General features: G+C 46.7%; 1 protein-coding gene across 1 annotated transcript; it reads right to left on the minus strand.

Annotated features, from left to right (window-relative positions):
* Positions 1–7857: 7857 nt before the first annotated feature.
* Positions 7858–9816, minus strand: ARL11 (ADP ribosylation factor like GTPase 11). The gene is made up of 2 exons (XM_059377469.1): positions 9641–9816; positions 7858–8799 (listed from the first exon to the last, which is right to left on the minus strand). Exon 2 carries the CDS (start codon positions 8779–8781, stop codon positions 8233–8235), a length of 549 nt encoding a protein of 182 aa, XP_059233452.1. The 5' UTR covers positions 8782–8799; positions 9641–9816; the 3' UTR covers positions 7858–8232.
* Positions 9817–13855: the final 4039 nt, after the last annotated feature.

Below are 13855 nucleotides of genomic sequence, written 5' to 3' on the forward strand. Positions count from 1 at the left end.
GGCAGATGGAGGCTAAGTGTTCAAGGTTTCAGAATTCCCAAGAGCTGCCTTGTGACCTCACTCCCACCGCCTCTACCCTTTCACCAGCTATGACACCCTCTTTACTCCAGAACAAGTCTGGGTCTGGAAGATTCTAAGGCTGCAAGGAAAGTCTGGGCCCCCAGAACTCTGTGTTTCATATGCAGCTCTAAGGTACCCTAGCATGACTTCAAAGTTGTCCCATATCGAAAGCTAGATTGTGTGTCAGAGGACAGGGATGGTGTATCTCCAGCCTGCTGTTCTTGTACATAGCTCAGTGTTTGGCACATAGTAGGTGCTCAAGAGATTCAAGTTGACTAGATGGACAATTACCTCACTGAATTCTCACAAGAACTTTGTGAGTACTCCCTTTTATCATTCCCATTCTGTAGATGAGGCAGCTGGAGCTTAGTTGGGTTAACTAATTTGCCCAGGTTACCCAGCTGTTGAGGCACAGAGCTGGTGTTCTAGTCAGTTCTGACCGACTTTAAGGCCAGTCTCCAAACCAGAGCACTTAACTGCATAATTTGAGCAAAGGATGGGTTGCATCTCCATCTTGGTAGTGATTCGCTCATGGAAGAATTTCGTAACCCTCCAAATCCTTGTATACATTTATTTATATCCTTTATATTTTCCCCCCATGTTAAGCCAGCATTTCCTGCCTTATGAAATTGAAGTTTGTGGAGTTTAAAAAGGGAAACAAAAATGGCAAAATGATATGGTATCATGTTCATAATCTGGAGATAATTTATAATCGTGATTCCTCCTTTTATTTGAAGAACCAGAAATGCTTTTGTGAGAACTAATTTGTTTAGGTTTGTGATTTCATGCTTGAAGTAGGCTGCAAAAATATCCACATGGATATTTCTAGGTTCCAAGTTGCTTGTGGGGAGGAGTGGGTCAGGGGAGAGAGAAGAATTCATTATTAGGTCTTAGGTTGAAATCCCAAGGCAGAACAAGGCCATCTTCTCATGGAAAATTTTTAAATACTTCTGCTCTGTAGCTGTAGAGTCAAATCTCCTTGGGGGTGAATGTTGTCAGAGGAGTGGAAATCAAGACAATGAGGTAAAAATAAAAGACTCCTTTTTTTTTTCTTTCTAAAATTGTTTTGTTTTTCCTGAGCTGCTGCTTTTACAGCCCGTATGGGAAATGGATACAGGGGTCATGCTTCACCACACCAAGAAACACTTCTCTCAGTAAGTTGGAGGCAGTCACAGGTTTCCATAAACTTGTGAGAGGAGAATGCCTCGGGTCATACTGAACTCATGTTCATCATTCCTAATTAAGTGTCCTCCAGAAACCTTCTAGGAGGCATTCCAGTTGATTAGCCCTCACCAATGTTATTTTACTAATCACGGGTGTAACTAGAAGCTCACAGAGCCAAACAATGGGAACTGTTGAGGAATTATAATTAAAAACAAATCTGCCAACCCAGAAAACCTCTCTACAAAGGTAGTAGGGAAGGAAGACGATTTTGTTATTGAATAAGCATTCATCCAGAATGTGATGTGCCTCCTGAGCAATTAGCTAGAGATTGCAAAGACAGAAAGGAATCTCACCCTCTGATACAGCCAGGCAGACACAACACATTACCTACATAACAACTAGTCCTCAAGTCAGAGGGCATGACAGCACCATTTGTCATACAAGGTTCATCCTAGATTTACCTGGTAATTGGGGTCACCATCTGTTAGCTAATTGGCTTTAACCTAAACAGAAATAAATCTCTCATATCTTCATGACAGAAAGTAGTTTTGCAACGTGGTGTGAGAGGTACTTGCCAAGTTAGGTTCCTACTCCTCCACAGACTGGGAGGCAGGACCTTTCTCCCTTGATGTTGACATTTCAAAGGGTCCCAGGTTCTTGAGAAAGACATTCCTGAGTCCTAAAACTAGCTACAGCTTTATTTAGCTTTTTCAAGGATTTACATACATTTCAAAGAGACAGGGGAAAGAACTTCCTTGTCTAAAGCTCTAAGAAGGGCACCTGGGTGGCTCAGTGGGTTAAAGCCTCTGCCTTTGGCTCGGGTCATGGTCCCAGGGTCCTGGGATCTGGTCCCGCATCAGGCTCTCTGCTCAATGGGGAGCCTGCTTCCTCCTTTCTCTCTGCCTGCCTCTCTGCCTACTTGTGGTCTCTGTCTGTCAAATAAATAAATAAAATCTTAAGGGAAAAAAAAAAAAAGCTCTAAGAAAAGGGATGCAGGGAGAAGTATCTTCTTTTCAAAAGGGACAATTAAGCCTCCTATTTTGAATTTGCATTTGTCCTTACAGGCCAAGAGATGGCCACAAAGGTTGGCCTCTCCACTTCCTGTTCTCTCAGGGACTCTCCCATCTTATGCCAGCCTCTGCTGAAAGAGGCACAGACTAAACAATTCATCATTCGCATTTGACTTAGCCCTGTCTGAAGGCTGGGCCTTGGGCTTCCGGAAGAGAGGGCCCCCTCCCTCCACCCCCCACCCCAGTCCTCCACTCACCCCACTGAGTTATATTATCTTGTTTCTGAGGAAAGTGCAAGTCTTCTGTGAGGGGACCTTACTGAGGTCCCACCTGAGGCTGAGGCTGGGACACTTGAGGTGTGGATGTGTGACAATCCTTGAGGACAAGAAGGAAAGGCAAGGTCCTGGCTCCCCCAACACGTGGGGCATGGGTACCTGGTCCACTTGGAGGAACACAACTATCCCAGCCAGGCAGTAGGTACATGTATAGACCCATGAGGACAGACAGACAGACAGAAAACCACAACACATCAAAACCAGCCCCTGTGGTTCACTTCCACCAAGGATTCATTCTGACCAAGAGTAGAAGGAGAAAAATCTTTAAAATCCATGAGCCAGAAAGGGAGAAACTCAGCCTCGTATTCAGATGGGTAAATCACCTCTCCAAACTAGAACAGTTCTCACTGCACACAGTGTTTGCAGAAAAAAAGAATAGAGGCATTTTAATTTAAGAGGAAAACAGATACCTGCTGTCCTGCATTTATAGCCACATTCATGGACGCACATTCCTGCTCCTTCACTCACTCTCAGGGATTAATGGGAGCTTGATGGCTCTGAGAGGTGTGGGGGAATTGGAGCAGGCAAAGTACCCCTCAGGTAAGGAGAGCACTATTTAAAAGACAAACCAGAAAACATGATTTGTTTTTCCCTAAGGTTCCCTGTTTGTAGCTCTGTAATGTATATGTGTCTGTGTATATATATATATGAATATGTCTCTGAGCAGACGAGCAGGAGGGAAACCCTTTCATCTGCCCCCCTACCTCCCGCTTCATGGCATCCCCTGGAGGGCCCTGGCCTGCCTCAGGTGGGGAAGCAAGGGCTGAGGCTGCCGTACTGACTACCGATGCCCTACCCCTCAGTTGCCAGCAGCAAAGGAAGCACAATTCCCACTTGCAAGGGCTAGCTAGCCTGGACCCGTTGTCCCTTTTGCTTCAACGCAGGCAAGGCTAGCTTCCCCGTGGTCTTCAGGGAAGGCTCTGAGAAAGGATGGAGTCCCACCCGCCCTCCAGCACCACCAGTGTTAGGGTGGAAGCAGAAGGAAGGAGGGGAGCCCCGGAGTGGGCAAGGCCGGGCCCCTGCCTGGGCACAAGAGCAGCCTTGCTCTTCAGAAGAGGAGTCTCAGCAGTGCTCCTCTAGGGCACTGGCTCTGGGCCCTGCCCGTGACCTCTCTGGCCACCGACCTCCAGGGCCTTGGCCTCCTCCGCACCCCCTACCATTCCTCACTCGGCTCCCACTTAGCAGTTCCTCTCCTACTTAGACTAAAAGTCAGGTGGTTCTGAGCATGTCGTGGTCCAGAAAGCGCAAGTATGACTATTTGCTATTGTTTTTACCACAGAGGATGCCTGAAGTGGAGGTGCGTGCTGCCGTTTTGGCTCTCGAGGTCATGAGCTTCTCAGAGTTCTCATTTGGGGATTTCACTCTGGACAGTTCAGAGGACCTGGGGACTCCCCGCCAGGTTCCGTTTAGTATCATTAAGTAGTTATTCATCATTCACCCAGGTACTTAATGAGCAGCTCTCAGTACCTAATACTATTATATTGGATATAAATTCAATACCACTATATTGAAGGGATCACAGGAGGTAAGGCATCCCGATCACTAGGAACTTAGACCATCCTTGGAGAGATGATGTACCCACATGTAGAACAGCCCCAGTTCAGGCACTAACAAAAGTGTCAGCCCCAGGAGAGTTCAGAAGGGGGTGAGCATGGGCTGAGGGAAAGCTTCCTGCAGGGGTGAGATCTGAGGTTCCCTAAAATTGTGGGCAAGAGTCAAACAGGAAAACATCCTTAGCCTAAAAAACAGTAGGGGTTCAGGAGGCTTCCCTAAGGTTGTGTGACCCCAGAGGCCTGCTGCCACAGCTAGCATCACTCCGGTAACTACAGGCCTGCTCGCTGACCTGGAAGCTTGAAAAGCTGGAGCACAGACACAGAGGGTCGTGGGAAATCCCAGGAAGGTGCCATGGGGCCTCGCATCCCGCGGGATTCCCAAACCCACAGAAGGCAAACTTCTCAGAAACTGGGGAGATGGAAGGCTGGCGGGCTGCCCTCGGACTCTGAGGCTCTCCAACCCCACCTGTCCATAGAGTTTTATAGTTCCCGTTCCAGAACTCACCTGCTGGGCTTCTGTGACTGATTTGGCATTAGGTCCCTCCAAGCAGGGACCAGTAGAGTTCTGGTCAACACGAACGAAGCACTAATGGGCATGGTTCTTATGATAGTCTGTTATCCTTCCTCCCACATCTTATCCAGGGCGGATGATGAGAGGAAAGCTCCTGAGGCTTGTTAAGAGCACGTCTGCCTTCAAGGATTTGCGGCTGTTGTCAATACTACCTGCTGGTCCCCCGTCCACTCTGTCTGGTCCAGGCAAGAGCACGCTTTCAGAGCTGGACAAGAGTGTGGTCCATCCTGATGTCAGAAAGGAGACTGACAATTGTCAAGAGAAAGGAAACAAATGCCCATAGCATGATGGCTTCTGCAGATGTCTGTTTGCCCCAGCAGTGGCAAGAGTGTTCCTGTCAGTCAAAAGACATCCCAGTCACCCTCTACGCTGCCCCCCTGCTTCAGGATCCTCTGTCCACCCCAAGTCAGCTACCCAAGCCATCTTCCTAAGTACAGATCTCCCTGACACAAATCAAAACAGTTCAGGACATTCAGAAAGACAGCTCTTAGCAGATGGACCCTTGCCCATTACAGAGGTACAGAAATACTGGGTAAGCTATCACTAAAAAATTGTATTTTCGTACATGTGGTCCCTGAACAAAGAAGGGATATCTTCAAGTGGCAGAAATGAAGAGCAAAACCTCAGCCAAGGCAGGTAAATGTAAGTTGGGTCCTGGAGTCCATGGAGATATTAAGAAGCCAAGGTTAGGCTCCAGGGACCAGGTTAAGGTTATAACACCTGTATGGGAACAGAAGGTATGGTCTTAGGCTTTGCTTGGAAGAGAGAATTTTCATCTGAGCTCGGTAGAAAAGCAAGAGTACCAAAGGGATGCCCCTTCCTTAAAGAGGATTGGAAACGCGGTCCACCAGCTCAGGAAAGTATGAAGAAGCAAATGATCTCTCTTGGGACATGGGTGGGAGGGAAAAAAAAGTCACCTGTCAGAAATTGAATCCTAGGGCCCATGCCATAAATGGGCACAGAATCCAGATCGATGCCGCCTGTGAGGCCGTGAGCCCCAAACAGAGAAACTAACATAATGTTTGGTCTAAAACAGTTGAAACCTCCAGGAGCCTAGTCGATGCTAGTGTGCAACCACACTGTGTAGAAACACTGTCACAACCCAGGGCACATGGGAGTCACGCAGGACAAACAAGTCCTGCCAAAGATGAGCTCACAATAAAAACTGACACATCATGTGAGGAAAGGAGCCTCTGTGCATGGGAACCGCTGGTGCATCAGGCAGGGTATGGTGTCTTGAAGACTGAAGGTAACAGAGCGATCTGAAGAAGCTATCCACACATACCTACCCAGCACTTTCAGAGCACAACCCACCAGTCCTGGCCCCGTTCCAATGCGTTCCTCCTGGTGCCCACCTTCTCAGGCCATGCAAATCCCTCCTGTCACATACACTCAAAACCTTACGCCATCTTCAACTTCTCTCAGCTCTTTCCTTCAAAAATGGCTTTCAGTTTCTCATCTTTCTTCCTGCCCTCTCCTCTGTTACTGCAAAGGGCAGCTAGCTGGTCTCTCTGCCTGCCTGACTCCAGTGTCCCCGCTTCTTTTCACTCTAGCCCACATTGCCACTAAAGTACACTCCCAAATGGCAAGTCCGGGGGTTTCACTTCCCCGAGCCAAATCCAGATTACAAAAGTCCAAACCTGACCCAGCTTGGACTTAAAGTTCTTTCCAGTTTTGTTTTCTCTTTAATACATTCCTCTCATCCACCCCTCACCCACGCCAGCCACTTGTCCTTCCTTCACTCCCCCTCATACTTCCAAGAAGTCTCCTTCCTCTGACTCGACAGCTTCCCTCATCACATCGGTTGACTGAAGGTCAGCCTTGGCTTAAACCTTCTAGAAACATGATGTCGTGGAAGAATACAGGTGTCATTTGGTCTAGACCTATCTGGCTTCAAATTCCAGATATGTCACTTAGTAGCTCTATGCCTCAAGCAAGTCACAACCTCCCCCAGCCTCAGTTTCCAATTATGCAACATGAGAATTATACCACTTTGCAGCATTGAGAGGACTGGAATCTATGGAAAGCACTGAGCACAGAAAGTGGTCAATAAACAGTTGCTGAATTGAGCCTCTGTCTGTCTTTTTATGGGAGTTTTGTCCTGCTTCCCCAGCCAGAGCTCCATGAGGCCTGAGGCCTTGTCCAAACTGTCTTTGCATCTCTGTACTTTTCCTGTGCTTGACAAAGGAGAACCTATCTACTGACAAGTAGTGGAAAGAATTTAGCATGCCCAACCTGATGTTAGAAGGGAATAATTTGGGTAGAGGGACCTAGTGGATCTCAGATATTGGAAGGGTGTTGAGGGCCCACTTATACTGTATCACTCCAGAGAGGGGAGAATTCCATCAGAAGCTATAAGGATGGTTTTAGTCCAGGGTAGGAAAAGCCAACAAACAGAGCTGCTTAACATGAAAGCAGGTGTCAAATCTAAGCTGCTTGCCATTAAAACACTCAAATTATAGGAAGTATTCCTCTGGTGGATGATAGATAAGACCAGATCAGTGTTTCTTAACTTTTGGGAGTCACAGAAACCTTTGAAAGTCTGATAAAAGTTGTGGATCTTCCCCCCACACCCCCCCCAACAAAAAGGCTCAAAGCATAACATTTTATAAATAATTTTGTAAATAATTTCAGGAGCTTCATGGTTCCTAGGTAAAGATCACCTTAAAACCCTTGTAGTATGTTATGTTCAACTTTTTAAAAAATTTAATGAGAAAGAAGCATTTCTGTTACATGTATCCTCAAAATTCACACCTCCCATCTCAAGGGCCTGGTTCATAACTAAAAACTCAGTGCCATTTGCCCAAATTCAATGCTCTACCTGTTTGTTAATTGAATGAAATCCTTGACTGATCTTTAAGGAAAGATAGGTACTGCACAGAGAAGAAAGAAAAAAAGATAAAAATGAAGCATTTTATAAAAAGACCAATACAAGATGATACAAGGTAGAGAAGAGTTCATCAGAGCCAGAGAAAAGGATACATTTTGGAAGGCCCCAACTCCCAGCCTCTTGCCCAGCCAGGGTCAACTGCCCCAGTGAAATTCTAAACCATGAGGACAGAATCTCCTACCCAACTCTGCTTGCCCTGGCTGCTTGTGCGCAGAGTGATCATCGCACAAACCCAGGGCACCAGGGAAAAATCACTCCTAACATCGTGACGATGTCCAGATGATATTTTAATCTGATTTTGAAACCTTTCCCTCTGTGAATTTAGGTCTTAATTGTAATGCGACCATTCATTGTTCTATTACAATTGCTCGGTTCACCCTTGGTAATGAGTTATTCAAAGAAGTGTGTTGAGGCGTTTTTCCCCCTTAGAGTATTATTATTCAAAGAATAGTTAGTTTTCAGCATAAACACTAGTGACAATAAGCCCCAAGAAGAAAAATATCCTGTCCAAGCACAGAAGGACTTCTTTGACAAACTGAGTTTCAGATTCTCAAGGACCAGCTGCTGCTTTCAGTTCGTATGGGCACAGACACGCTGCTCGGCCCGGACCCAGTCTTCTCGCTCTCCCCACTCCCTGCCGCACCTGCACTCACGTGGAAACACAGTGGCAGCGGGATTTCAGGAGCCTTCTCAAGCTCTGCAGGGCCTCGGGCAGCCCGGCCCCGGTGAGGGCACTGCAGGCCCGGAGCTCCCACCTGCGGTCCTGGAATCTCTCCAGGCCCAGCCTGTCTCTGATCCCAAGCAGCGGCAGAGCGCCAGGTGCCTCCTGCTTGTTGGCCAGCACCAAGAAAGGGACACTGGCCATGTGTGGATCGTTCAGGACTCCCACGAGCTCAGCCACTGCCTCGGACATGCGTGCTTCATCTGTGCTATCCAGAACATACACGAGGACATCCGTGCCTTCCAGGTAGTCCTTCCAATTGGCCCTCAGCTGGGTCTGCCCCCCGACATCCCAGATTGTCAGAGACACGTGCCCTGGGACTTTGAGCGGCTCCACGTTGAAACCAACAGTGGGTAGGGTCTCCACCAGCTGGTAGCCCTTCAGTTTGTACAGGAGCGTGGTCTTGCCAGCTGAATCGAGGCCTATCATCACCACCTGGGCTTCGGCCTTGTGACCTCGGGAATTCACAGAACCCATGGCGGCCACTGCTAAGCCCTAGGGGAGAGAGGCCAGGTGCATACATCAGCCATTCTTTTCAAGAGGAACACAAATCCACGCAGGCACCTGGAAGAAGAGCCTCTCCTCCAAAAGTAGGAAGCTCTTTACAATGTCAGGTTTCAAACACGGGCCTGGGCTCTGAAAGGGCCAGGAAGTAAGGGCAAATGAGTCACCAGGAGCTGATCTATATCAGGAAGGGGAGGGGGGAGGTGGGAAGGGGGCTGTGTCAGGGAAGGGCTCCCTGGAGGACGCCCAACAAGGCATCCACATTCCTTGGTAGTTAAAGCAAAGAGGCAAAAGGAAGCTCATTCCAGTTAGATAAAACCTAGTTCAGTAGGAATGACCGAAAGATGTCTTCAGTTCCTTCTAGTCTGTGGCTTCCCACCTCTGTTTTCTTCCTATAAACCTAAATCCTGAAGTGGAAGCTAGCTCCAGTTCCACGCACCAAGTGAAGAAGACAGTCTGCCTGGGTAACTTGGGTGGCCGTTGGTGCTCCCCTCAGGACCAGCACTGTGTCCTGCAAACAGTGGCTATTTCAAATACGGTTGCCTGAGGACAAATTTAGGAGTCACAGCCAGGTGGTTTCTTCCATTGCCTTATCAAGGTACATTGCCCATAGAGCACGACTCACATTTTTTATTTAGAAATGGCCAATTTCTAAAACCAAGACCTCTTCCTGACCTAGGGGAAACCTGGCTGGGACTGGGGAAGGGACATCTCTCCCCGGGCGGGGGAGGGGGGGGCGGGTAGTGGGGATATTTCGGCTGCCCCTGGAGGGAAATAAGACAGGCTCCGTTCATTCCTCAGGCCAGCGGGGGAAGAGGGAAAGTAAAGTTACCTCCGTGTTCTTAGACTGCGGCCAAAAGCTCCTCCTCTGTGGCAGTCCGCTCGCATGCAGCTGCTTTCTGCGCTGCGGTGGTGTCCCAAGAGCAAGAGGAGAAGGAACTGTAGTGGCGGTGGCTGGTTCCCCTTTTCTGCTTCCTTCCGCAGGTGGTCGGGGCGGGGCGGGCTCCACAGCCCCTCCCGCGGGGGACCGGCTGCACGGACATCCCCAGCCGCTCAGGTCTTGGTAGTGCCCAGCCTCGCACCAACCCCGTTTCTCAGCAGCTCAGAACACATTTCTTGATAGTATTTTATTTATTTATTTATTTATTTATTTATTTATTTATTTATTTATTTTTCTGGAGCCTGGAGATTCTTTTGCTTGCTTGGACCCTACAGGTTTTTAAAAACTGCCTAAGTATGATTAAAACACTCTTTAAAAAAGTAACTATGTTGAAGGCAAATGTCAAGAATTTAAGAGTTGTGTCAGTGTGGTGGAACTGTGCGCAATTAGACTTACTGCTTAATTTTTGGGGGGGGGGCAATGTCATCGTGTTTTTCCAGGAAACAATGATACCTCCAGAAAACACAGTTTTTAAAAAAAAATTATGGCCAAACAGAAGCCATTGATTCTGCAATTCTCCAGTGGGCGTCTGCAATTGCAGTGACATGACTCTTGGGACCAGTCACATGTGTGCGGTACTTTCCGCTTTCCCAGGCATTATTCCGTTAAAATGGCAAGAATTGAGTTGGGGGTTATGACTCTCCTGTTTTACAAATAAAGAAAGGGGCTCAGAGTAAATAATTTGCTCAAGATCTTGCTGGGATTTATTCCTCTCCTCCTCTTCTAGCGTGTCTGCTACTCACGGAGGAAGTGCTTTGTAGAGAGCGAACATCCTGTTGGAATTGTCCTTGCTTTCCTTAGGCCCGGGTATTTTATTTTATTTTAAAGATTTTATTTACTTATTTGACAGAGAGAGATCACAAGTAGGCAGAGAGGCAGGCAGAGAGAGAGGAGGAAGCAAGCTCCCTGCCGAGCAGAGACCCTGATGCGGGCCTCAATCCCAGGCTCCGAGATCATGACCTGAGCCGAAGGCAGAGGCTTAACCCACTGATCCACCCAGGTGCCCCAGGCCTGGGTATTTTAACAGGAGGGAGCTGTTAGGAAAAGTCAGAAACACCGTGTGTTATGCGTACCACTCTGTTGTTAACTGCTGTTACTGTTGCTTAGTTCTTGGAGGTACCTGTGTTGTGGGCTGTAGTCGTTTTACAACCAGACCGGGCAAGTGGGAATTTACAGCTAAAATCGGGGAGGGGTGTCAGCAGATGGGAAATTACTGAGCAGGAACATCAGGGGTCAAGAGGGATTCTGGTTAAACTGACCCAACAGGATTCTTGCTGAAGACAGGCCAGGTGGCCAGACATCACCTGTGGGATGGTGGGGCTGAGGAACGTGATCAGATTTTGAAGTGATTAGATATTAAGGGCAGGGCATTCTGGTTAAGAGGTAGGAGGGTTCTAAAATGGTATTTTATAAGGAAGTGTGCAGATGATCCTAGAAGACCTTTCAGAAGTCTGACTAAAGTTTAACCAAGCAAAGAATCTTTGTCATTACCCAAGAGCAGTCTCCAAGCATTAAAGAAATGTCTGGAGGAGGACTTGTCTGCCTAATCCTAATCTGTGAGGCGGGGAGATCAGACCAAGATGAGACTCAGTCTTGTCCAGCTGATGAATCCATGGGGATCCTGGCATCCTGGCAGGATTGATTTGCAGGAGGACCAGGATGGGCAGAAGATAAGGACATGGAGGCCAAGGTTAAGGCGTGCCTGGGGCGCAGTTAAGAGGGCAGGGTTGCTATTACTCTGATTCTGGTTCCTTCTGTGTGAGTCCTGGGAAGAGAGAGAGAAGTACACAGGAGCTGAAGAAGCTGCTGACTTGGAGAAGAAAGCCTGGACTAGGTACTGTAAAGTTTAGTTCAGCTCAAATATCTTATAGGACAATGGGATTTTTATGGAGCAGCTGTAAGCAAAGCTTTGTACAGGCTATTGCATGATTTTTTAATTATTTATTTTTAAAGATTTTATTCATTTACTTGAGAGAGAGATTTTATTCATTTACTTGCAAGGAGAAAAGCAGAGAGAGAGAGAGAGAAACAGGCTCCCTACTGAGCAAGGAGAGTGACATAGGGGCTCTATCCCAGGACCTTGAGACCATGACCTGAGCCACAGACGCTTAACCCACTGAGGCACCCAGGTGCCCCATCACATGATTAAAAAACAAAAAAAAAAAAACAAAAACAAAAAAACAGAAAACAACTCTTCAAAATGCATCTGCATGCCGTATGAATGGGAGAAGTCAGCATCATTTTTGTGTGTGAAGACTAGGACATCGTGTATCAAAATTAGATACAGAATATATTGTAGACTCTTAAACTGTCTTTGCTTTGCATTATAAATTGTATTTAGAATTATTACCATTCTGAGTGCCTTGTATTTTACATTTACAGCACAGCTCATCTTCCAGAACTTTTCTATTTCTAGTTTCCATTTTATTGGTAACACCATCTCTTTTTTGTTTTGTTTTGTGTGTGTGTGTGTGTTTACCGCCCCCTCCTTATAAACAAATGAGGAACCTGGCAAAGTGGGGGGTGAGGGAAGAATTTCCTTGCCTATCTCTCTTTGCTCTCCCTCCAAACAGAAATAGTATCTCTTTCTCTCTCAAAAAGAAAACAAAACCAACAAAAAAACGCAAGAGGAAAAGGAACTAGCAGTTGGGGGTGGAGGGGAGTGTGCCTTCTGGAACAGCCAGCTGAGAAAGATCAGAAGGATGTAAGCTCTGCACCCAAGCAGCTTCAACTCCTGACTAATGCATTTGCAGCATTTGCAGGAGTTTCCTGACACGGAGGGGGAAGAGCCAACAGTGGCCAGAGACTGCCTCCTGAACGTATGCAAGGAGGATGATGCGGAGGCCAAGACGGAAGTGGGATGAGCTCCCAGCGCCTCGGAGCCGGTGCTGGTGCCCGTGCTGGTGCCGGTGCTGGTGACCGGTGACCGGTGACGGTGAGCTGCTGCTCTTTATCCTCCAAGGTTGTTTCAAAATGCAGAGTAGGTCCTCAGCAGCAGCTGCTCTTGGATCAGACCCGGTTCCTGAACTGGATAGTGTATTTTTAGTTGGCAGGGGAAAAAAAAAAACTCGATTAGGAAGGAGGTTGGAAGGTCACTTCATAGCTAGAAACTCAAATCCACCCTTGAGACTTCTCTGTATTTCCCAGATGAGTGCTTTGATTCTCTTCTTTTTATAAACAAAATTATGGAAGTAATAATGAATATATTGTTTCTCATTTGGGTGTCAAACAATGTAAATGTCTACAGGACAAAATTCTTAGGTTCACTCTTTTCTCTTTTTCTTTTTTTTTTTTGTTTTGTTTTGTTTTTGAGAGGGAGGGAGGGACAAAGAGAGAGAGGAGGGGTAGAGAATCCCAGCCAGTTCATCCCCAAAGTGGAGCCCCCGCTCCCCACCAGGGCTCAGTCTCACAACCCTGAGATCATGACCTGAGCCTAGTCAAGAGTCATGTATTTCACTGACTGAGCCAGCCAGGCACCCCTTAAGTTCACTGTTCTTTAAAAAAAAAAAAAATTATTATTTTAGAAAGAAAGGGCGAGAGTGAGTGGGGGAAGGGCAAAGGGAGAGAGAGAAAATCAAGCAGTCTCTGCACTATGCATAGAGCCCAAACAGGGTTCGATCTTATCACCCTAAGATTATCACCTGAGCCGAAATCAAGAGTCAGACATTTAATCAATTGAGCCACCCAGGTGCCCCAAGTTCACCCTTTAAATCACTACTTCCCTCCTCTGAGGTAATCAGGATTAGTAGTTTGACACACATTTTTGCAGTGATCTTCTATATATACTTATGTTTTAGAGCACACACCTCTATTTTACTGTTTATTTTTTGTTTGCATCTTTTAAATGTAACTGTGATATTGGTAGCTTGTCATATTGAACAATACATTTATGAGATCTTTCCACATTAGTATATATCCTAACTCAGACACACTTACTCTTTTGTTATTTTTAAATAGGATTTTATTAAATAATGAGAAGACCTCAAGAAATACAAGAAGCATAATGCTAAAATATTCATAGATTAAATTGTATGATTCTGAGATTAATTTATAAATAATCTAGCAATGGAGAAGTAGTAGCTTGGATATAAGATTGGCCCTAAACTG

This window comes from Mustela nigripes, chromosome 15 (assembly GCF_022355385.1).
Source record: "Mustela nigripes isolate SB6536 chromosome 15, MUSNIG.SB6536, whole genome shotgun sequence".
NCBI lineage: Eukaryota > Metazoa > Chordata > Mammalia > Carnivora > Mustelidae > Mustela > Mustela nigripes.

Excerpts from the sequence above, each read along its gene's own strand:
- ARL11 (XM_059377469.1), bottom strand. The coding sequence starts at position 8,781 with ATGGGTTCTGTGAATTCCCGAGGTCACAAGGCCGAAGCCCAGGTGGTG.